Source organism: Labrus bergylta, chromosome 1 (assembly GCF_963930695.1).
Source record: "Labrus bergylta chromosome 1, fLabBer1.1, whole genome shotgun sequence".
NCBI lineage: Eukaryota > Metazoa > Chordata > Actinopteri > Labriformes > Labridae > Labrus > Labrus bergylta.
Window position 1 is genome coordinate 29,326,383 of NC_089195.1, and position 25,392 is coordinate 29,351,774.

General features: G+C 42.2%; 1 protein-coding gene across 7 annotated transcripts in view; it reads left to right on the forward strand.

The window, feature by feature from the left end:
* Positions 1-21,178, forward strand: part of grin2bb (glutamate receptor, ionotropic, N-methyl D-aspartate 2B, genome duplicate b) — a 103,373-nt gene extending 82,195 nt beyond the window's left edge. For 4 of the 7 annotated variants that reach the window (XM_020647652.3, XM_020647651.3, XM_065958608.1 and 1 more), the window contains exons 12-16: positions 557-786; positions 2,667-2,827; positions 5,353-5,540; positions 10,855-11,093; positions 14,753-21,178. In XM_020647652.3, coding sequence (XP_020503308.1) covers positions 557-786; positions 2,667-2,827; positions 5,353-5,540; positions 10,855-11,093; positions 14,753-17,149 — 3,215 coding nt within the window. In that variant the 3' untranslated portion in view covers positions 17,150-21,178. The remainder of the gene's footprint in view (positions 1-556; positions 787-2,666; positions 2,828-5,352; positions 5,541-10,854; positions 11,094-14,752) is intronic. The other 3 variants (XM_065958617.1, XM_065958618.1, XM_029280029.2) reach the window with 3 other exon arrangements.
* The last annotated feature ends 4,214 nt before the right edge of the window (positions 21,179-25,392 follow it).

Genomic DNA, 25,392 nt, shown 5'->3' on the forward strand with positions numbered 1-25,392 from the left:
TTACAACAAGCATCATCAAGCATATGTGCACAGTTACTTTCTAGTAGAGTGACCGTCTTGTGTTGTTATACTGGATATATTTTCCACAAGTGCTGGATTCTGCACGTGAGGGAACACCCAATAAATGTGTTTATCTATATCAATCTATCTATCACTACAGATCGAGCGCAGATCTAAGAAAGATATCGGCCGATATATATATATCAGTATCTGATTTTTTTTCCATCCCAATATCGATTTTGGTCTAGGCCCCAAAAAAACATATCGGTCGGGCCCTAATATGATAGGATACAACAGGGTACAATGTGACATGAAACACAGTATTGTTACAGTGGGGAAATGGGACCTAGACTGAAATCTGGCACACATTTAACTGTCTCCACAGCAGAACTAATAATTAAATGAACATAACAGACATGAAAATAAAGAATGGTAAATGTGTAAATAGTGTAGCAGAGTAGATCACAACATGTAACCTGGGATCTGTGAGACCTTTTTGCATCTTTTGTCTTTTTCATCTTTCTTCTTTTTCGCCTCCCCCCTCCATCCCTCCCAGAGCCCGGAGGTCCCTCCTTCACCATCGGTAAGGCCGTCTGGCTGCTTTGGGGTCTGGTTTTCAACAACTCCGTCCCCGTGCAGAATCCCAAAGGTACCACCAGTAAGATCATGGTGTCCGTTTGGGCCTTCTTCGCTGTCATCTTCCTGGCCTCCTACACTGCCAATCTGGCTGCCTTCATGATCCAGGAGGAGTATGTGGACCAGGTGTCGGGCCTTTCAGACAAGAAGGTGTGAATTCAAAGCCGTGCAAAAGGGGGCTTATGGGGCGGAGGTGTGTGAGGAACGTAATGTGGGGAGTTGTGATACTGAGTGTGGACAGAACCTGAGCCACGGGGGACCTCATGATTTAATGTGTATTCTAGTCTACACAGGGTTTGTTTGCTTAGGTAGGGTTCTGTTAAAACAAATAAAAAGAGCAGAGATGGAGCCCATATAGAAACCCTGAACTTAAAAAAATCTTGTTTTATTGATAAATATCTGAACAGTTTGGGTGTTGCTAACAAAGCACTGTTAGACGAGCTCATGTGCCGTATGTTAAACTCATCATAGTAACATAATGATAATAACTATTTATAAAGTACCTTTTAAAACCAGTAAGAAGGTACACCAGTGTCAGACATTAAAAGTAAATCAAGCAAACAATAAGTTCATTATTAAAATGTAAAAAAAACAAAATGATATGAAATATGTAGAAAGTAAACTAAATACATGAATATAAGTAAAATAGATGGTCCTCAGATAAAAGAACGTTTTTTGCAATGATTTTAAAGTGCACACAGATCGGCTAATCTGAGATCCTCTGGCAGGGAATCAAAAGCTAAGGCGCCCGACCAGTGAAGGCCAGATCCCTTTGAGTCACAACTCCAGATTCAGGATGATCACAAAGTTCCTGCATGTTGATCTCAAACTGCAACCACGTGCACAAAAAGTTACAAGATCAGAAATATGGTGCCTGGCCATGGAAGTTCACCAGGCAACATTTGATTTGAAGGTCATTTTGATGCTATCAGTGATATTAAGAGTTAAATCATTTTTTACTTTGTATTACGTCCATTAAAACACCCGATTATAAGATGTAATTTCAAGGCGTATAGAACTTGTGTCTTCAGCAGTCACTCTGATGTGGGTTGTGTATTGGTCAGTTTAAACAAACTCTGGTTTGATTTATCATATTTTTACGTTTATTTGTCTTGTACACTCAGATATTCAGACACATTTCATCAAACCCCTTTTCTTTTCTGGAACCACTACTTTTGTTTTCGAGCCGACAAAATAAGAAAAATTGCTTTCACACTTCTTAAAGCCCAGATGATGTTTTCAAATTGTCTTATTTTGTCTGACCAACAGTCCAAATCCTTCAAGTCCTCAAAATGCAAATATACAGAACAAAGAAAAGCAGCAAACGCTCAGATTTGAGAAGGGTGATCGAGCAATTCTTTTTTTTTTCTTCATGTTTTCTTAATCGATTTTCTCAAAGATAAATATTCACCAGCTCTGCTGTGAATCGACTCACCTTGTTCAGTTGCTCTTCTCTGAGCTCCTGCCACACACATATTAACATAACAATAAGATTAATCAGGTAGCCACAGATGATTCAATGAATAAGTTAACATTTTCTATGTTATCACTCTACGATCGTTTTCTAATAAGATATGCTTCGAGTAATGTGAGCCACAACCTCTTAACGGTGAGGATTTGCTTCTCTCTGTCTTGTGGTATCAGACACTGTATATCTTTGGCTAGACTGTTGTTCAGACAAATTGTCCCCTCAGGCGTGAGACATTTTGATTGGCTTTAATTAAAGCAGCAGTCCTAGATGAATCCCTTTTAACACTTATTCAGCATAAAGCTCAAAGATATGTTTTGAACTTGAGTTCAGTACATGTTTGTCCATATCTGTCCTCTAGATCCTCACATATTTGTCTTTATGTTGAGCACAACCTTAAGCATTTAGATAATTTTAAATTTCCAAAAGCACAGTCCTAGGCTCCTGCTCAACAGTGCATTAAAGGCTATTTGTTGCAGCTCAGTGCCTTTTTCCATGCTAACGAGCACTTCTCTGTCATTTTTCTCTGTGTGGTTCCTTTTCCGGTAAACCCCCACTACAGTTCCAGAAGCCTAATGAGTTCTCGCCGCCGTTCCGGTTCGGCACGGTCCCCAACGGGAGTACGGAGCGCAACATCCGCAACAACTACCGGGACATGCACTCTTACATGACGAGCTTCCACCAGAAGAATGTAGATGAAGCGCTGTACAGTCTGAAGTCTGGGTAAGGAGGGGAGAGATTTAGGGGAGGATGCAGCACGTATGGGGAGAGTGTGGCAAGGCAAGGGAGTTGAAAAAGGTTCTCAGGAGGGAGAAAATAGACATGATGGGGCTGTGAGGTCCAGCTCTGATGCAACACAGAGAAAAAAAGATGATCATGGAAAAAGCAGAGAGAGACGCTGAGGGAGAGGGAGAATTCTGGGCAATGTGGGTGGGCAGCAAGTGGGTCTGTGTATCTTCCTGCTTCTGGCGCCCAGAAATAGCAGCATGGCCTGTGGTTGCTGTGAGAACTTGCTAATATTCACTCTCTCTGCCTCTAAAAGCAAGTTAATAACTTCTTTCCCTATGCACTCTCTCCCTCTCCCTGTCCTCCAATGTTTCCATCAAGCCTTGGCAGAGAATTAAGAATGCAAAGCAGTAAAGTACCTCTGGTGTTTGGTGAGAGTTTGAGCTGGTTAACCACAGAGGCCTGCAGAGCCCGAGGCGCTGTTTGATGGTCGTTTGTCACCAAGCTGGAGACTGTCATGTCAATTCACCTTTCATATCACTCATGGGAGAAGAATAGAAGAGAATACGTAGTGTCCTCTGGAGTTTTTACAGCTGGGATATGCCATGCTTGTCAGAGCCTGACACACAGGTTGTCACGGGGTCAGCTTAGTCATTTTTCCTAAACACTATACCTGAGCTTAAAGATCATTTCCTGACCTTTAAATCAACAGATTAAAAAAATAATCGCTATTGTTTCAGAAGCTTTGTACTATATCTCATTAACAGAGGGAAGTGCACAGTTGTCATTGTGATGGTAAGCTTTTTTTTCCCTCATATCTCTGAATATCTATACTTAGGTCAACTAAAGTCTGCATGACAACTGAACATCTCCTCTCACTGACGGAGGCAACACTATGTGCTTTACAGTCTTAGAAACAAAGTGCATCATGTATTTAAAAGCCTAAAGGTTGAATATTCTCACCCGATAGAATCAATGTGCTCTTTTGGTTGGAAGAGGATTTTGTTTTTCAGACTCTGTGACCAACTATCAAATACTCCTACATTTACCTGCTCATATTTTATTAAAGATTACTAACTTAAAATCAAATCACAAAATTCTCTCAATGTAAACAAAAATATATATATTATATAAAGCATGAACACTCCCTTTCCCTTTAAATCTCAGTGTTATGCAAGTCAACACTTACATGTATGACTCTCTCTATCTTATGTATTTCTTATCATTTCCTTTAAAGCGCCTGGAAACCAAATCCACAAACAGCTTCGAACTACTGTATGTTGTTTAAGAATCTTCTTATGTAATCTTATCTTATCTTTTGAACATAATATCTACTCTCTACAAGTATTACATTTACCTTCCAATCCTTTTTGAGATTTTGTCACTGAAGTATTTGAACGTTTTCAAACATTGGGTGTTAGGTGGGCGGTGTAAGCTCTGAAGTGTATCGTGTAATAAGTTTCAAACCAATATTAAAAACCTACTCAAATGTCCCCCTGAACGAAGTGCAGCAAAGCTACTCGGCTCCTGCCGCTGCTCCGCCATGCTTGTGTGTGCCGTTCCTGGCTGCACATCCACTTCTGAAGATGGCCGCTTGTTTTTTTGTTTTGGAGAAACAGTGGGCTGCCTTTTGATGAGCTGGACTGGAGTTGTGCAAAAGCACTCCTGCATATGCTGCACTCATTACTCCTAATGCTGGTTAACCAGTATTGTCCAGAAAGCTCTGGGATTTGCCAAACAGCTTCATGTAACACACGGAGTGGCGTCCTGCATCCCCTCACGTCAGTCTCTCCGTGCCTGCCCACGTCCGCCGGTCACTTGTTGTCTTGAAGTTAAGTTTCTATTCAAACAAACCAAGCTTTTAAAGGTCACATATAATTATCATTTTTAACAAGTTTGAATAAGTCCCAGAGCTCCCCAAAAGATGTCTGTGAAGTTTCTTGTTATAAATCCACTCTGATCCTGTATTTGATCATGTCTATAAACCCCTCTATTTCAGCCCTGCTCAGAACAGGCTGTTTCTGTGTCTGTACCTTTAAATGTAAATGAGCTGTGTCTGACCACGCCCTTTTCTGGAAGGGTATGTGGCTTGGGCTTTCTCACCCCATGCACTAGTGTTTACGGTGGAAATGTGGACTCGGGACAGAATAAACACCTAGCTGTGGGAGTGTCACCCAGAGGGGGAGGGGTTACTGCCCTTTGTGATGTCATGAGGGGACTTTATTTAAATGGCCTGTATGAGCACACTTTTCTGAAAAGTGGAGCAGGCAAAAGACAGAGAGGATGAACTTATCTCATAAGTGGGGGGGGGGGGGGGGGGGGGGGGGTTAAAGACAGGCTAGTGTTAGAAAACCATGGTGAAGTGTGCTGTGTATAATGTGTGACCTTTAAGTGTGAAGAGAGACGAATGAGAGAGCATGGGATTGATTTTGAACTCCTTCATTACCGGTCACTATATGACTGCAGCCACTAAGGACTATCACATTGTCACAAAGTGTTCTTCTCACATGTTTTACTTCCAGCAAACTGGACGCTTTCATCTACGACGCAGCCGTGCTGAACTACATGGCGGGCCGAGACGAGGGCTGCAAGCTGGTCACCATCGGGAGCGGTAAGGTTTTCGCTTCCACCGGCTACGGCATCGCCATCCAGAAAGACTCGGGCTGGAAGCGAGCTGTGGATCTGGCCATCCTCATGCTGTTTGGAGATGGTAAGGAATTAAATGAGACATTTTTTTATTCTCATGCAAATCCTTATAAATATAAAAAAAGAGCTGAATTTATTTACATGTGTTTGGATTTATAGTGAGTGCATTTGTTTATTTATTTCCTTTGTTCTGGTTGCATTTGTTTGATAATTAACATTAACCCAATAATCAGGCTTTTGTTTTTATTGTCTCTGTCGCATAAAAGACACACAAGTAGTAAAATCTAAATGTATCTATTAAGAATATTGGTTGCATGGTCTTCTATTGGGATCATAATATCCTTGAAGTGATTAGTCCATAAATAACAATATTGAAAAACAAACATTTGGATCCATTTTTAAAAACAATTTCATTGTAGCTGTAATTCCCATCAGCGTTAAATCCCTGCTTCACATTTCATGGAATAGATTATAATTAGGTTTCTAAATGATCAAACAAAGTTCAAGCTCTTGTCATTGTGATAAGGCTGGAAACAAGGAGACATAGAAGTACCTGTGAAGGAGCTGTGAAGGAGCTGTGAAGGTGGTCGTTGCTGATTGTGGTGATAACCTGCTGGTAGATCCTGGTGTCAGCAGCAGGATGAGGCTTCCTGAGCCAGGTTGGCAATGTTCAGTCCTTCATCAACAGCGATAGAGCAGCAGGCCTGAGAGGCTGCAGCTGCTGTAGAAGTGAAAGTTGTTGTCTTGAGATTGAGGCTGTTTCGGTGGCTGAGCTCTGGGGAGGACAACTGTCGTGAAAGGCTGCGGTGTCTGGACCTGGTGGGACGTGTAGTGATGGACATGTTTTCTCAGTGTGAAAGAGAATTCAGAAGCAGAGTCCATAGTTTTGTAGCCTGGGGTGTTAGATGTTGTTCTTTTACAAACAGGAGAACCTTAAATATTTTATTTGCTTTGGCAAAGTCTGTTCAAGAGTTATGGTCATTTTTCTATGATAGTATTTGTGAGATTCTTTCTGGAATAAACCACTTCCTCATGTTTTCAATCTCCTTCAGTTTGTTTTAAAATCTTTGAAATGTCATCATTTGACACATTAAAAACGGAGGAACAATTTAAACATCTTAGACGTCTTGAAGAAGAAGCAGACATCAAAACCTGAAACTCAGCCTACAATTTTGAAAATTGCTGTAATACTTGAAAGCGTTTCCCACCTCAAATGGCTGGTAAATGATGTGAAGGGAGTTCTGAAGTACACTAAAGTGAGTGTTTATTACCAATATGTGTGTGTGTATAGAAGTCATTACCAATAGATGTGACACCAGACTATTACAGAGGCAGAACAACACCAGCACCTCATCATATGAATACTAAAAATACAGGTTACAAACTGAAAACAGCTACAAGAGGAAGACATTTCAAATTGTTAAAAATGAAAGTTGAACCCTGAGTCGGTGTGTAGCTTGAAGAAAGTATTACTTACTGTACTGTATGTGCCACAGAGCGATGCTCTCCATTTGTAGGTCAGTTTTGTTTTGAGCCCCAGCTGCTGTTGGGAGTTTTGGGTAGTGACCGAGAGAAGCCGTCTGGGCGTCTGGCGTCACTGTGCGAGGATGACGAGTGCAGCGATCCATGAGGGCCTCTGCTTCGAGCCCCTGCTGCTCTGTCATGATGAGCTGATTGTGCCAGTTGAGGTGGTTTGTGTTCAATGTTCGGATGCCCATTTGGCACCTCTGTTTGGACTGGTTGGCTTGAAATGACACTGAGCTAATTCAGAGGACACAGATGATGATGTAAGACAAACAGCAGGAACATTTTCCATCCGTACAGACGGCTCATGAGACGACCACACCCTTAGGAACGGACACAGGAATAAAAGCACGTCAGCGCTGTGTTAGCTGAAAGGTGAGCACTGCAACTGAGCTCAGGTTCAGCTGGAGATGAAGTTAGCCTTACACTTACTAAAGCTCATGATTCACATATAACACAATCAGGATGTCCCAACCTTCACTTTAGGCCAAAAAAACACAACTCTCTGAGGTGAAGCTCCCGTGTTTGTTTTACTCATCCATCCATCTCGCCTTGACACTGCCTCATCTCCCAACAGTCTTAACCAAACATAAAGTAGATCATTATGAAATGCAGATTTGATAAAGTCGATGATAAATATGAATATTAACACCAACATTCAAGTGTTGCAACAAAAGGAAAATCATCAGCGATAAATGGACCCTACTTCTTTTTCTAAACTTCCCACGATTAAATCACTTTCCTCAACATGTCAACACTTTCACGAACACATTCTTACACTGATTCTCATTCACACACTCACGACGATGGCGGTGCCTTCAAGAGCAATTTGGGCACATTAGATCAATGCGGTAAGAGACAAAGAGGCAGACCTGCCGTTAATCTCGTGGCTCCTGTATTTCTAACGATACTTTCTGTTGTTAAACTTTGACATTTTCCCACCTCTGTTTAGGTCTGGATTTGCAGCGTTTGTTAATTTGTGTAATGTTTATTTGTGATTTGCATCCTTTATGTATTAGCATCACATTTGATGTTGATGCATTTGTTTTTTTGCCTTTGTTTTGGACTTTTGCATGTGCTTATAAATTTAGCATCGTTTTTTGAATATGCTGCATGTTTTTTTTTGTTTTTAAATAAAAGTCATCTCAGCAGTTACCGAGGCTTTACACTCATCTCCAACCGTAATATAATTGACACTGTTTCTGCTTACAGAGAAGGAATGGAGGTCTATGGGGAACAGGGACCTGGATAAAAGGATGTCTAAATGTATAAGCAGCTTTGGTTTCTTTTACCGTTTTTTTAAAAGAAGGAAAAGCTTCATCTAAGAGAAACACTCGTCCCTTATGTGAATCATTTCCTTTTGCGAATACACCTACAGTCACACTCCACCTCCAGAGACAGTATGTGCTCCATACTGCTCACCACCTGCTAGAACATTTACCATGCAGCAAGCTCACACACACACACACACACACACACACACACAGAGCCTTCACAGCCTTCCATCCCTGTGTGAGTGATGGATGCAGGGTTCACCGCAGACAGAACATTCTCCTTGGATCAGATCTAGATAGAGCGAGTTCCAACGTACACTGCTGAGTGATGCTCACTGAAGTGCTACATGTTTACGTGTGTGTGTGTGTGTGTGTGTGTGTGTGTGTGTGTGTGTCTGTGATGTATTAGTGTATGGAAATGTGTGCAGGCTTGATTGTGTGCTCCCTAAACATCAGACAACATTTTCTGCTCAAATTTACCAAACGACAGTCAAATCATTTTGTTGCATTGAGTATGTACATGAGGTCAGCACATCACACATTTCCTCTTATTACTTCTACTGTCAGCAGACATACGTTACAGATCAGACTCATCTATGTTTGCTCATATCTGTCTCCTCCTGTTAAGAGTCCACACATGGATAAGATGTAAGTCATGTGTGCTGAGAGAGCAGCAGAAACAGCCCGCTAACTTTATCTCTGCAAAGATACAGGGTCAGGAGAAATGTGGGAAAAGTGGGAAAAATGTTGGAGAGCGATGGGAAAGATGAAAGATGAGACTAGAAGGAGGATTACAAAGCAGAGCATACTTACAATAATATAGATTTCTATTACATTCTGCTTATTGACCCAGCTGCAGGGATTCTATCTGGGTCACGCTGTTGGGTTGAAAACAAGAAGGTAGACACAGATTCAAAAGCAGGGGTCATGCGTTGGAGAGAATTTTTTGAGGTCAGTGGATGATAAGAAGAATCAGTTCTTTAACTAGTTCTGAACAATAAACAATTCACTATTCTCTCACGAATGAGCTGCGTTAATAAAATCTTATAGCCACTCGTTGGTTAACTCTCCTCGCTGATTTTCAGCATGTGGATGCATTGAGTTATTTCAGAGCGTGCACGTAAACACGGGAAAGATTAAACCGTTTATGCATGAAAACAGACAGATTGGAGTTCTGTTTGTCTTCTGACAAGGACATGAAGCACTTTCATTCTCATTATCCTGATTCATTGTCTGATAAACAACATGACAAATAATTAAGACTATGATTTTTGAATGTTGCCGTGGATACGGGGAGACGGTCCCTCCACTGACTACCTACATTGCTGTCACCCCATTTTGTTTTCATTGAGTTTAAGTAACTCCCGCTCCCCCCGTCCCGCCAGTGCAGAGTGAGTGTGATTTTAAAGTTGCATGCATTCTGACCGGTCTGATCACACTGAGGTCGTATGCAAAAGATCCGCCCTGTCTCTGATTTAGGATACACACATGTGACTTGTGCAGTTAAAAGTGTTATAAAAAAAGAACCTGATCTGTGTCATGTATGTGAAAAACACTTTCGATCTGGTTCACTTGTCACTGCAGTTTCTACAAAGCCTTTGGCACTTGACATATAATTATTTTGTCCTTATTGTTTAGACTTTATACGTCTTTGTCAAATACTTTTATTTTCAGTGTTCTTAGCAGCGTTTCCGAGCTGGTTTGCAATATAAGTGAAGGCAAGCTGAAAGAGCCTGTGGTTCTCCTACCCACAAATTATGTCATATCAAGCCGCTGCTGGAGGAATGGCAGATTTTGTAATTGCAAGCTGCACCCTAAAGACTTGAAAACAGCTACTACATGCTCCTTTCTCACTTTTTTTACTTGCTCGGATAAACAGAGGAAAGTTTCATAATCTCCCAAACTTTAAAACTCCTTTATGTCATCATGATCACATCTGACCATGAAGCATTTTATTAATTGTAGATTGCACATTTTTCTCACTGAGCCACATTAAGGTAAGAAAGTATTTTAAAAACTAAATCCAATCTGCGGCAAACACAACCGTGAACAAAAAAACAAATACAGTGTTGTGCACCGACTGAGAAAACACTGTGTATAACCCCTTGATCTAACACAGAAACACAAGACACAGATCATCAGTGCAGCTCAAACTAATCTCTCTGGACGTGTCCCCCCCCCCCCCCCTCGGCAGTTCCCCCCGGAGATGTGGAACTTAGTGCGAGACATTTTAGGGCGGAAACGCTTGTCACATGACCACACACACTTCCTCCCTGAGGACTGTGTCCCAGCAGGCAGTTTGTTTTTTTCCAAACGAGGAAGCGATATCCTTGCATAAGCAGTCCTTAATGAGTATCGACCCCAAGGGGGCGTTCAGTCAAAATAATGCGACGTGACATTTGTTGAACATACATGAGACCTGAGCTGTTTTTGGCATCAGCATCCCCACCCATAAAATTGTGCCTCTTTTTTGCACTCACACTTACACGTTCAGACACCCAAGGGTAAATTGAGCATAATGTCACACATACAGTAACTCAACGATACGGTCACCTGTGTGTATGTGCCTCTCCTCTCCAGGTGACATGGAGGAGTTCGAGGCCCTGTGGCTCACAGGGATCTGTCACAACGAGAAGAACGAGGTGATGAGCAGTCAGCTGGACGTGGACAACATGGCGGGGGTCTTCTACATGCTCGGGGCCGCCATGATTCTTTCATTAATCACCTTCATCTGTGAACATTGGTTCTACTGGCAGCTACGCTTCTGTTTCATGGGCGTGTGCTCCGGGCAGCCCGGGTTCACCTTCTCCATCAGCAGAGTGAGTGCACTCGTGTTTTTTATTTCAGGTCCAGACTTAATCCTCTTGACAGAAAGATCACAGGAGAGGCTGTTTTTAAAACCACAGGCTGAGGTTGAGTCGTATCCAGTCAGTCAGAGAGATACAGTGACTCACCTGACTTACCTGAAGCTTTTTTAGCACAGGCAGACAAAAAAACACTAATCCAAAAAATGATTTGTGCAAACAACAGCAATAAATCCTTTTCATATTTATAGCACACTGTTAGTCATAAAAGACAGCATCATAATCATGAAGAATAATAATCTGTGTCAGGGGTTAGGCTTTATTAATTTAACCCGATCAGTCTCAGCCCCAAACCTTAAATGTTACTCTACTTTTTTTAATACTTTCAAGGTCACTTTTTGTTCTCGTTTCTAAGAAGAGCATGCAGGTCATATTTGACAGTGAAGGAAGATCTGAGTTTTAAATACTGGATGATAATAAGTTGGCACGAAAAATGTATATTGGAATTGAAAGGTGAGAAGCATTTTGAGTGATAACACTGAATTTAAACAAGTCCAGAGTTGGGGGTAATTGACTGTCACTACAGGGCTTAAAAAAAGAAAGTGTAGAAGTCTGTGTTCTGTGTAATGACCAGCGTGGGTTTGACTCTACTCATGGCAAAAATAAGTCAAGGTGTTCACAGTATAATAACTCGACTTCTCCGTTGATTTATCACCTCAGTAAACATTTTCCTGATCAGATTACGATCTGAAATACAGCTTCATATTCATTTTGTAAACCATGCCCCCTGTTAGATTAAAATTGGTGATAAACTCGGACATACCTAATGATGTTGTTTGATGTGATAGTTAACCCTCTGCTACTACAACCTGTCAACAGAATCGAGGTGTTAGAATGTCAATCGCCTGAGTGCGACTTAAAATAAAAAGTAACAGCCAGAAAATCTGCACATTGGCCGTCAAACAGGAAGTCGATTAACCGTGTCATAGTGGCTGACTTCACTTCTTATACAGTCTATGGTGGTCTAACGCAGACAATAAGACAAGATGTTAACTTAATCAGAATCAGAAATACTTTATTAAGCCCAGGGGGAAATTCGGTTCTTACTGTTGCTCATAAACACAATACAGCAGTAGGAAATATATATAGCAATAATTAAGTATGTAAAAATAACATAGAATAAAGATAATAGAATAAGCAATAAGTACCAAGTAGGACTATGATAAGATACAGTATGTACAAAGCGCATAAGTTAATGAGCAAAAACAACCAAGTCAAGACAAATAAGACAGACATGACAGAGACAAGATGCGATATGTAGAGGAACACTTTCTGCTGTCTCTCTTGGTACTCATTGTGGTGCATTTGTTTTTTTTACACAGAAAAAGTTATTATGGCTTAAAATTAAACTCAACGGTATCACTCTAACTCTCTCACCACTACAACCCTGGCCAATGCTGATTGACACTGTTTGATTAAAAAAATGAATACAACGAAAAATGTCCGATGTGTTAGCTGGAGCGTAAAACTCTGACACGTTCATAATCAGTAATTAACAAAGGGGGGTTGTTAAATCAACTCCTCGGTGCTTCTTTACTCATTTCAGAGAGTGTACACCTCTTTCCCTTTGATGCCATTAAAAGAAGTCACAAGCTATTTCAAAAAGCATTATGGCTCGGATCATTTCAAACACTATGTTGGATAAGAGCAAGAACAACTCAGGCCCTGAAAGGGTTAAAAAGCGCCACTCTTTATCAACTTCATGTTGAAGCAATAAAAGCTTCTCACTACGCTGCACATTCTCAGCTCAGTGGCCTTGAAAGTGTGTTTGTGTGGATGTCTCAGTGCTCGTCTCAGCGTGCTAACGACTCTGTACTAATGGGTCACCTAACAAGGTGTCGCGGTGTTATTGCAGCAGGTCGTTAAGGTCCATAAAAACAATCACTTGAGCTGTAATTCATTTGCATTATGTAAACTTTTAAGGAGAGTGGCGGTTGTCGCATCCAAATTGTCTCAATAATTGTTTGCCTGAGAAAAGGGCACTGGTGTGTGCGTGTCTTCTGTGAGGGCAGAAGGTGTTTCTAATTGTAATATCATTCGGTAAACACCGACTCAGTCTAACCTCCAAGTACTGAATTCAGATCTGGCCCTGAACACTTCAGAAACACTTGTTTTTTCCTCTCTCTCTTTTTTTTTTGTGGAATTGGCAGCAATCTCTGTGTCTTTGTAGCTTCTTATACTCGTATTTTTATGCAAAACATAACAGCCCTTTTTGCACGGTGGCTTAAAGATTCACTCTAAGCTCTCATGCGCTTGAGGCTCCTGTTACTTGTTGCATTAGTGCATCCATTTTAAGTGCACATACATTTTAAAGTGGCTCCATTTACTCTAGCGGTACCAGATATCTCGTTCATGCCCGGTTTAACACACAAGTTGTGTCAGAGAAAGAAACAATATTAGAGTTGGAGTTCATTGACTATATTCATAAAGTGGTAAGGATGGACAAGTGAAAAGACAATGACAGGAGAATGAAATACAGAGGAAGAAAAGAGCATTAATGATAAGTTTAAAAAAAAACAGCAGGACAATGGCAGAGTAGAAAGGAAAAGATGTAGCGCTGCTCCAGTAACCTCGGTTCTGTTACCCTTCAGAGCGGCTGTAGTAGCTAAAGATGAAGAAAGATAAAGACAGACAATCCCATTGGAGCTGCTGCCACTCAGCTGAGCACCTGGACACAGTGATAAAACAGACACAAAGAGAGAATAGAGGCATAAAAGGATGTGTGTGTGTGTGTGTGGGGGGGGGGTGTCTACGATTCAGTTTCATGAATGTAGTTCTGCGACGGGGAAGATGACTAAGAGACAGACAGAAAGTGGTTGTGACAAGTTGACGCCTTTGAGGAATGTTGGCCTGCGAGCTGCCTGGTGGGTAGTGTGTCCTCGACCTTTCTGATTCGACTGTCGCCTCGACCACACATTCCCTCAGCCCCCATTTAAACACACTTGTTTGACTTACAATGATTTTGAATGCATTTGTCCCTGATGTCAATAAGTCGGACAAACTAACAAGTGAGTCATTTTCTTAAGAGAGAGAAAAAAAAAGCCTTAAAAAAGCCAAACGGAGAGCTAGTGTCAGTGTCAGTAAGATTCAAATGAAAGTGATTAAACGTATTGATCTGAGGTCAAAGCATGTTGAAGTTCTGCCCTTGTGTTATCAATCAAGGCTTTAATCTGCTCAGCCCCTTCTCACTTAGCTAAGTGCGTGAGGTGGAGTCTTAAGCAGCAGCTGTGAGGGTCTACGATGATCCCATAAGAAAACATTGATGAACTCAGCCCCTGTTACTGTTTAATAGTGTGTAAACAAGAGGATGGTCAGAGGGAACATGGCAAAACATTAACCTCTCTGCCTCTGTCTGTGTCTGTTTGCCTCTCTCTCTGTCTGTCAAACTGTCGTCTGTCTGTCTTATTTGTTTATGCGTCTGCTCTTTGGCTCCCTCCCCTCCAACTCTTTACTCCCTTCTGGTTCTTGATTTCTTACTAATGCTTAACATTTGAATGTCTTCTTCTCACTATCATACCTTGTCACTCTCACTCTTACTCTTTCTGCCTCCCATGGCCTATCTCACCCTCTCTTTCTCTCTCTGCCTCCCTTCTCTTGTAATTTGCACACTCCAGGGTATCTACAGCTGCATCCATGGGGTACAAATTGAGGAAAACAAGTCAACCATAGACTCACCCTCATCCACCATGAAGAAAAACATGAACAACACCCACTCCAACATCCTGCGGTTGCTCCGCACAGCCAAGGACATGACGGCTGTTCCGGGTATTAACGGTTCTCCTCATGCGGCTCTGGAGTACAGCCACAGCAGTCGTGACTCCGCAATCTATGACATCCAGGAGCACCGACGCAGTCTAGTGGGTCATCCTGTAGACTGCAAGACCGCTCCGCCCTACCTGCCAGAGGAAAACATGTTCAGTGACTACATCAACGAGGTGGAGAGGACTTTTGGCAACATGCCCCTGAAGGACAGCAACCTGTACCAGGAGCATTACCTGCACCACCACCCGGCCTCGGCTCTGGGTATGTCCGGCCCCCCGCCCAATAGACCACGTAGCTTAGGCAGCGCTAGCTCGTTGGAGGGGGGCATGTTCGATTGCGACAGTTTGGGGGGAGGGGTAGCACCAATCTTCACCACCCAGCCCCGCCCCTCCATGTCTCACAGGAACACCAGTAAATTTGACCTGCTTGCCGGCCATGCTCCAGCGGATTCCAACCAGGGTGGGTTCAAGGGAAGCAATGTGTACGGAAGGTTTTCTTTCAAAGGAGGTGCATCCAGCACAGGGCTCATCGGGGGTCACGACAGGTACTGTGGCGGGGGTGGGGGAGGCTCAGGGGGCGATGATGGGAACATTCGCTCTGATGTGTCAGATATCTCTACGCACACCGTCACCTACGGCAACCTGGAGGGCAACAACAAGCGGCGTAAGCAGTACAGGGACAGCCTGAAAAAGAGGCCGGCTTCGGCCAAGTGCCGAAGGGAGCAAGACCAGATAGAGCTGAGCGGTTTGAGGAGGAGAGCCCACCACCACACCGTCCACCACCACTTCCCCCACCGGCCCCAGTCACACCACACGGTCTCACCTCCCCTGGAGCGGAAGAGGGGAGGAGGAGGGGGTAATTCTTCACCTTATTTATTCCGCAAAGAAAAAGAGAACCTGAGGGATTTCTATGCGGACCAGTTCCGCTCCAAGGATGGCAAGGCCATGTGGGAGCAAGAGGGTGGAAGCGGAGGAAGCGGTGTGGGCGGTGGTAGCGGTGGTGGTATCTGTAAAAGCTTAGTTCCTGTAGAAGACTTCCTCAAAGGTAAAGGCAAGAAGCCAGAGTGTAAAGGTGGGTTGGGGTCAGTGTCGGCAGGGCAGCAGGCACACACCTGCTGGGAGAAGGGGGTTTCTGGGATAGGAGGTGGGGGCATAGCAGGGGGTGATTGGGAGTGTCGTAACTGCCACAGTGTGTGTCACCACAGCGGAGGAATAGGGGGAGGTGGCACGTGCGCAGCTAGCGGGGTTGGGGGAACCAGCAGTCGCCCCACCTCTGCTTCGTGCAAAACGTGTAAGATCCAGTCGAGCAACCTTTACAACATCAGTGAGGATAATAACATGGTGTTCGCTGCAGCGAAGAGCAGTGTAGGACCCAGCCAACCACAGACTCAGGCACAGCGCAGGAAGCTAGGGCCAGGCGGGAGGGTGTTGCGGAGGCAACACTCATATGACACATTCGTGGACCTTCAGAGGGAAGGGGCGGGGCGCATGGGAGGGGTTGGTGGGGGTGCAGGAGGGCAGTTCCCCCAGCCCCGAAGTGTGAGTTTGAAGGACAGGGAACGGTCCATGGAGGGCCCCAGCCCTTACGCTCACATGTTTGAGAGGTATTCAGGGGATAGGGATTCTCCCATGTTTGGAGGAATAGGTGGGGACAGGGCCAAAGGGGGCTCCTCCTTCAGTTTGTTCCGTGGCGAGGGTGGGTTGCATCAGCGGTCGGTGGGCGAGAGAGACCTGAGGGACAGCCTTAGGGACAGAGAAAGAGCTATGATGGGAGGTGGGGGCTGTGGTGGTGGTGGTGGTGGTGGTAGCAGCAGAGGGGCCGGGACTTACTCCTTGTCTAAATCTCTCTACCCAGATAAGGTGAACCAGAACCCCTTCATCCCAAGCTTCGAAGACGACCAGTGTCTATTACATGGCGCCAAACCATACTACATCAAAAAGCCACAGACGCAGCAACAGCAGCAGCAGCAGCAACTTCTCAACAACAATCGAGGAGGAGGGGACTTCCGTGGCTCCATGGGAGCTGCTTCCTATTTACCCGCGTCGGCCACAACTGGGGTGATGTCCAATGTGGCCCCCAGGTTCCCTAAAGAGCTGTGTCTGGGCGGGGTGGGGAACCATCATGGGTCCAGCAAGCTACTGCCCGGGGGCAGGGACACATTAGGTTTGGGGCAGGGACAGAGACCCTTCAACGGTGCCAGCAATGGACACGTTTATGAAAAGCTCTCCAGCATTGAGTCAGACGTCTGAGGGTGAAGACAGAGGAATAAAGAGAGAGAGAGAGAGAGAAGATGGAGTGGGTGAAGAAAAGAGGGTGATGGGAGGGGGGAAGAAGAAGCAGCACAGGCTGATGTGTTCTCTGTGTGAAGAGAACAAGCAGACACATTACTATGTGTGTTGTTCTCACTCCGCTAAATGGAAAGAATTTGGACGACGCACAGAGGCCACTGCAGGCTAAGCTGTGTTCAAGTCCGGCGGGAAACGCGATTTTAATGAGAAGAGAGGATTCTGGTGCTGCTCCGACACTCAGAGAAAGATAGGGAGAGAGGGAGGGAGGGAGGGAGGGATGGATGGAAAAATGTGAAATAAAATCAACCGTCTCTGCTCTCTTCACACACTTGTTGTCTTCTCCTCCCTCCTGCAGATCTTTAACACCAAAACAAACATTTTGTTTAGCAACGGAAATACAATCATGAATGAGATATCAACACTTCTGTTGAAGTAACAGGGTAAACTAATAATTGTATTGATAATGTTAATACTATTATTGAATATTATTCCAGTGTTTAATGATGATCAGTTGGATTGTTTTTCAATTTATTGATTTAAATAGTTCGTGTTACATATTTGTATGATGTTAATTCTTTCTTAGCTTACCCATATTACAGGAGACTGCTAGATCCGTTGTTAGTACAGATCTTTTTTGTTTTTGGCTTCCTGTAATTTGGACTCTTCTTTGCTATTAATTCTTCATGTTTGATTTTTTATACTTTTCTTACTTTTGAGTGCTGTGAAGTGTATGTGAAAGGCATGACTTGCTGGGTACATTCTAAGTACTTAGACATTTGCAAAGAAGGTCTTTTTTCAGCTGCAAAAGCAACATCATCATACTGATTTGCCGTTTCCTCTTGCTTTTTTTTTTTTTTTTGCTTGGCAGTACCAAATGGTTCTCACATTTTGAGCTGGATGTGCCTTAAAGGATAAATACCGATTTTCTAAACACAAGACCTGCTCTGTTTGTAGATAAATCAACCTCTTAATGATAAGTCAGTTAATGAGACAGGATTGAAAATACACCAGAAAACGTCTCACCTGCGTTTAACAATGGTATACTGGGAAGCAAAAACTTAAAACTTGCTGCAGTAGAGGGAGCTTAATTTCCCACTAACAGCCCCCCTACTATTAAAGAAATAGCAGGATTACAAGGGTTAAAGCCACAGTGCCATGATTAAACACATTCCTATTACCCCTAAATGTCAGGTACGACAAAGCTGTGACGCTCCACATGAAGAAATGCAGTTCAAAAATAACAAGCATGTTGTTACTCTAACAACTCCTCAATTAATCCAAGCGTCATTACCCCTCACCTACTGAAGCCCCACCATTTATTTTTTGCTTAACAGATGACCCAGGAACCAACTATCCATTAAATAAATCCCTTTTAATGTCTGCTTGTTGCTCTCAGAGCTTTTCATTGGGTCTGAGTCAATTGGCCGTGACAGTTTCGCAGTTGAGGACGGGGGACATAATGGACTCTCAGACTGAGGCCTCTGTTACTGGAATGAGCAGCCTGGCATGTTAATTATTTCATGATTACAGCCATAAGCCATGTCTGCTGTAATACATGGTCATATTCAAATGATGGGAAGAGACCAAGTGTTGAGTATTTTTACTCCGCAAATGAAAAGAATAACCCCGGCAGGTTCGTGATTCCAGCCATGCTAGTATCATCCCAAAGATGTCAGAATTTAGTCTTCAAGTTTAAAATGAATTAACTCTTCAGATTTGTGATAACTTTCCAGCCTCTCTGCTGTCAAAAGAAATAGATTTTTTTGTAAATATGCCTATCTGCCTTCTTGTCCAGATTTAGGTGATAAGGTAGATTCTCCTCCTTAGACCAGACAGTACAAATTAAGCTATACCTAGCAGTCAGTTGGCGTAGCTTCGCATAAAAACTAAATTGGGCTCAATAGTTAACATGGCTTGGTCCAAAAGTAGTAAAATCAACTGACAAGCACATCTAAAGCTAATTTATCAACATGCTATGTCTTCATTTTCAGTCTGTAGCATTTCTAACATGACTCTCATGTTGCTAAGTTTATTTGCTAAGGGCAGAAAAAAGTTACACTTAAAGATATAATGTGTTTGTTAATTAGCTTCAGAGGTGCTAGGTGGAGCATATTTGTGGACAGAGCGGGGCTCTTTTTATCTCCCCTTTTCTACTCTTTAAGCTAGGCTAAGCTAGCTGGTATGCTAGCTTTATGTGTAACATACATATTATGAGTGCGTTATCGATCTTTTCATCGAATTCTCCAAAAAAATTGAATATATTCATCAAATGGTCCAACTTTGTCCAAAGTTTTAAAAGAGAAGTGAGTAAATATGAACCATATTTCTCTCTCCTTGAAGTTTAAACCAAAACGTATTACCAAACCAAACAGACAAAATCATTTGAGTATGTTCTGTAGCATCGATTACTGATCTCTCCCTCAACAACGTAATCTGTCACATGGTGACATATGGTGACAAGGAGTTCTCCTTCAGCCCTGTCCCGTCCTGAAGGCAGGTGGTTTAGAAACACAGGACGTCTCTGCTCCACACATTGCAAAGACAAACGTATAAAATATGTTTTGTTGAATTCCCAGCTCTCTCTAATGAAATAATGTCACAAGTTAACATTCAGAATAACCCTCTCTCCAAAACCAGAGCGTTAGTTAAACTTGATTCATACACGATGTTTATACCAAATCAAATCAAAACTGAAGCACAATTTGAGTGAACAGGTGCAATGTTCAGTTTGTCGTACATCCTGGTCAAATTTTTACAAGACTTTCCTTCTCCTGGTTGACAAGTCAGTATGTATGATATTAGGGGGTCTCTGGTGTTTGTGATGACTTGCATGTATACACTTTTTTTCTTTATTTCTGTTTTTATCTTAAACTTTTAGCCCAGGAAACACGGGCGTTTTTGAACAATATTTGAAATTGTATCAACTTCATTGGTACTGATGATCCATGTAGTACTGTAGGTGTGTGCGCGTGTGTGTGTAAGAGCAGACGCTGATCTTACAGTCAACATTTCAGTTCAACTCAAATGGCTACACTTGATTAAGAGGTTCACAAGGATAGGGAACATTTATTTATTATCGTTATTCACAGATGAATTTACTGGGTGGTTTTTGTGAATGGTTTGAAAAACAAGGTTAAGGTCTCGGTTAACACATTCTTTGTCACTGAATAAGCCTTCTTCATTTAAACTATTTATTTTCCCCTTTGAGTATCTCATTTCTTTTCTGTATGTGCCTGATAACATACGCTTGATTACCTCTGTGTGTGCTCATATAGACGAGAGGCAGAGTGTGAGTGTGAGAGATTACCGTTTATTGTTCATGTATTATAAAACTGTCTGTAAATACCTCACACTCATGGACTTTTGATAAAAAACTGTACAAAACCACAGAGAATAGATCTATTTCGAATAAATCTTTGATTCATATAGGTCCCCTTGCAAAATTGCTTTTATAAAGACTTCAGGCCAGGATGAGTGCAATCATCTAATACAACAGAGAACATGCACATTTAATAGGTCGAGGCTTGTTTAGACGTGTTTTTATTTGAAAATCTGGTCAAAGACCGGTTAAGAAGTTTGTTTTCTAAAAGGCAAAATTGTAAAGCACCATCATTCATCGGTACACAGAAAGCACAACAGATTATCAATCTGCATTTTTACTAGATAGTCTTTCTTTTTGTTTCTGTTCCTCTTTGGCTCATCTTCTGATTTTGTGTTATGCCACAGAAGATCAGACGACTCCACCCCCCTGAGCTGTACAGATTGTGAAAAATGTACATACAACAAAACAAAAATCTAGTTCACCCTCGCATTCTTTTTGTATGGAGAGAAATTACTTGTGTGAAGAGAGTATTTCAAACTTGATTGAATATTTAGTAATTTTGAAAATGAGATTAAACACAGTCAATGTGAAAATAAGTGCTGAGAAATATTATTCTTCTGTCTCTTTGGAATAAAAGTGTTGAGTATTAATAAAAAATAAATCTCAAACTGTTTGTGTCTTTTTTTCTTCTTCTCTAGTCTCCTCTTGTTTACAGGCGGGGGAACATCACCAGGACGTGCTTCACATGTCGTGTTTTAACGCATGAAATGATTAGGTCTCATAGGTCACGAGTGGATGTGAGACGATGGCTGCAGCTGAGCATCTTCTTCTACTAAAAAGGTGGAGAGAAGAAGAATATTCAAAAGGAATAAGAAGTGATGTAAAGTGAAGCGAGCAGAAAAGATCAAAGTCCCCTCTTGTTCCCTCTCTCTCCTCAGACTCTCTTTTGACTCTGACAGGCTCGTCCAGCAACAGGAGTTATTTAAAGAAACCGCAGGTTGGAAAATGTACAGATGCCTTCTTGTGGGTGTAGATCTGCTGGGAGAATTTTTAACATCTGCAGGCGGCTGGATGCTGACACAGAGCGAGGTGAGGCGCTAGAAGTAATCTCATAATCCATTTTATCTCCTGCTCCTTCTTCTTAAAAAAGACATCCACTGTTTACACTTTCCCACTCGCTGCCATCTATCCTGCTCAATTCTTCACCAACCCAACAACCTCAGGATGCATCGCAACACATGCAACTACTTCTTGACAATTAAGCGTTACCTAGCAACTGGCTCTTTTTCCAGAGATGGGGGGGTGGTGGGGTGGTGGTGACGAGAAAGAAAGTGAGGGAGGGGTACAGAGAGAGGGTTATACAGTATTCCCACCGCATTTTTGACTGGGTTGGATGCAACAATGCGTCGACGATACAATACTAAAATAGGAAAGTACAGCCTGAGCTAAACGCCCACACATGGCAGCGTAGAGGAGAAGAGTAGGAGGTGGAAGAGGCTGTTTGATGTACAGATTACAGTACGATTTTGAAGAAGGAGGACAGGGGGAATCACAGAGACACGAAAGAGGAACTGACTAGAAAAGATGCAGGTGGGAAAAGAAAAATCCAGAAGACACCATGCTGCAGTATGTGCTGAGGATGACAAGTAGAGGAGGCGCTAAGAGAAACCAGTTGCTGTAGAAACACTTGGCAAAGTTTTAATGAAGGCAAAAAAAAGTTTGGCTGCCTGAGCCCACATCCAACACACACACGCGCACACGATCACCATAGGCAAACAAACAGTATAATTATGTTAGCAGATAATAGGCACCCCCTGCTGGGTCCGGGAGGATGGTTCCTGACTTCAGATGGGCGGACACAAAAAGATCAAGCCTGCATGAATCAGTGCTAATGCTGCATGTGATCACAGCAGTAGGCCAGCACTGACACCATGTGGCAGGAGCTGAGTTCAGGATCAGCTGATCAGGTGGAGGGGAAATTATAGACTGGATTATCTTCATTATTTTTCTTTCAGTTTATTTATTTATGGAGTTTAAGGCATTGACCCAAAGACACACAGTGATGAGAGGCTGTTGAAAAAATAAACAGTAAGCCTCTCTTTACATCCGGAGCCTCAAAGTAGGATCAACTTTGAAAATACCCTTCTCTTTCTTGTCTTGTAGTCCTGAGGGTTTCTTTTAAAGATTTCCAGCAGTAATCTTTTCAACTACTTTAAATTTGGCAAATTCAATTGAAACATATATTTCTAAAATCGGAGCATTAGAGGCTGAAGTAGGTTATCGTTTACTTCTCTTATGGATCTGCTGCTTCAAATAAAGAATAACTAGTCTGCACACATCCAAGCAAAATGCATCCAGGTGCAGGACAAAACAGAAAGGTGTTCACACTGTTCAACTCCCAATGAGCAATTCTTTATTTGAAACAGGGCGATGTTTCATGCTGCCCCAAACACTGTGTATCATACATATCCCACAATGCAACTCAACAGCATCTTCTCTGACAGGCAAACGGCCCAAAATATATTCATGTGTAGCACAAACCATGGTTAGAATGAATATTATTCTTATTATTTACTTTGCACAATATCTGCTGAGCACCAAATATTACCCAACTACTACAGGCCACAAGAGTTAAATCTAAAATATTATTATAACTCTTTCATAGAATAGAAATAACTATTTATGTATTTATTATGGATTTACAGGTTGTATTGTATGGCCTGTTTGTTCTGTGGTAAAATGAAAGCTTGCTCCCCATAAGGGATGTGCTAAACGAGATATATCATCATGTGCTCCTTGCAAATACATGTATGGGTGCAGATGTTACAGAATGGATACGACTGCAAAGCTGTGATGACAGTTTTGAAAAGCAGTTGACTAATGGTGCAGCTCACAATAACACCACAGTCATAGCTCTGGGGTTAAAATATTTGAATTAATTTGTAGGATCTCTGAGGACCTGAGTTGAGGTGTTATAAGCTTTAGGATCTTTATGCCGCTGCTGTTTGTCTCAACTATAAAGAACAGCTGTTGTAGTGAATTATGTGTAGGATATGGTGATTATTAAAAAATCATATGTATTATGGCCTCTGTTTTGGGATACGTATCCTATAGTGGGGTTGTGGGAAACACCCAGCCCTGCTCCACATGCTCAAAGAATAACTCAGGATGGTGCAGGTGGAACAATCCTTCAGAAGTGTCGACCGTCTCCCAAAAAAAAAAAAGCACAGAGAAATCTTTTGATATTAAAGCGTGTTGCCATGGTGCTCCCAGCACTTAATGAGGAGCTCGATTTTAAACCATCCCTCTAATTGAGTCTGGTCATTTCACTCGTTGATTTTCAGATTTGTTTGATTATATGATGCTGTTGTCTCATATTCTATTGTTGAAGGATGTTGCTTTACATGTGATTAATGACTTCATTTACATGAGCAAGACCAAAGACATGGTGGTGACCTTCTCCAACAAGCAGAGGGAACTGGCTGCAGCTGCAATCACCACAATCCATGGGAATCCTGTCGAACTAGTAGAGGAGTATAAGTACCTGGGTACCATCTTCGACAGCCTGCTGAAATTCGCCTCCAAACACCGAGGAGATTCTCAGGAAATGTCAGCAGCAAAAATACCTCCTAAGGAAGCTCAATTCCTTTGGAGTCAGTAAGAAAATTCTTCTGACCTTCTACTACTCCTTCATTGAGAGCATTATTACTTTTTCTATAACCTGCTGGTTCCACTCCACCACCCTCCAGAACAGAAACCGCCTGCAGAGCACGGTCACAGTCTGCTCTAAGATCATTGGACTACCTGTAAGGACTTTGACATCGATCTATGAGCAACAGACAATCAGGCTAGCAGGTCGGATTATGCAGGACCCCTCACACGCTCTCTTCCCAGCGTTTGAGTGGCTCCCCTCAGGACGCCGGCTTCGCTGTCTCTGCTGCAGGACACAGAGGAGAAGAGCTACCTTTGTTCCCAGGGCTGTCCAGCTCCTCAACTCCTAACCCCCCCCCCCCCCCCCCCCCCCCCCCCCCCCCCCCCCCCCCCCAACAGAAACCAACACCTCTCACCCAATGTAGACTCTTGGTGATGGTGATTATTCACCATCACCAAGAGACCTTATAACTTATCATTTAGTATTTGCCTACTTGCACATAGTTCTGTATTTATGTATTTATTTCTCGTTTACTGCACATAGTTCTGTTTACATCTGTTTACATCTGTTAGTCCAATCACTGTCCACTTATATCTACTCCTTTATATTTTTAAGTTAAGTTTTAAGTTGTATTTAAATTAACACTTTATATTTAAGTTAAAATGTTTCGTTTACTTTTTAACACACTGTTGTTAATTTACTGCTCTGTGTGCCTTTGAATTGCCCCCCGGAGACAAATAAAGTTTTTTGAATTGAATTGAATTGAATTGAATAAGTCTATATTGACATATGTATGTATGTACTGTATATACATGTATGTATGTATACATGTATGTATATATGTGTATCTACATATATAAGACTATGTAGGCCTATATACAGTATATACATGTTTATCCCCTCCCGTTTTCCACCAAGAACTCTGGACTAAAAACTCTGTACACTCAGTTTACTGCACATTGCACATACTGCACAAGTTCACTTTTTCTTTAAATTTTATTGTATTTTACTTACTACTTTTTGCACAATTTAGGATTTATACCTTTGAACAATTTAGAATTTATTACTGTAAATATTATTTATCTTATTTTTACCTCATTTTATTTATCTATTTTTACCTTATCTTATTTTACCTTATTGTGGTTGTATTGCACTGCGGGACAGAGACAAACGAAATTTCGATTCCACTGTATGTCTGGCATATTTTGAAATTGACAATAAAGTTGATTT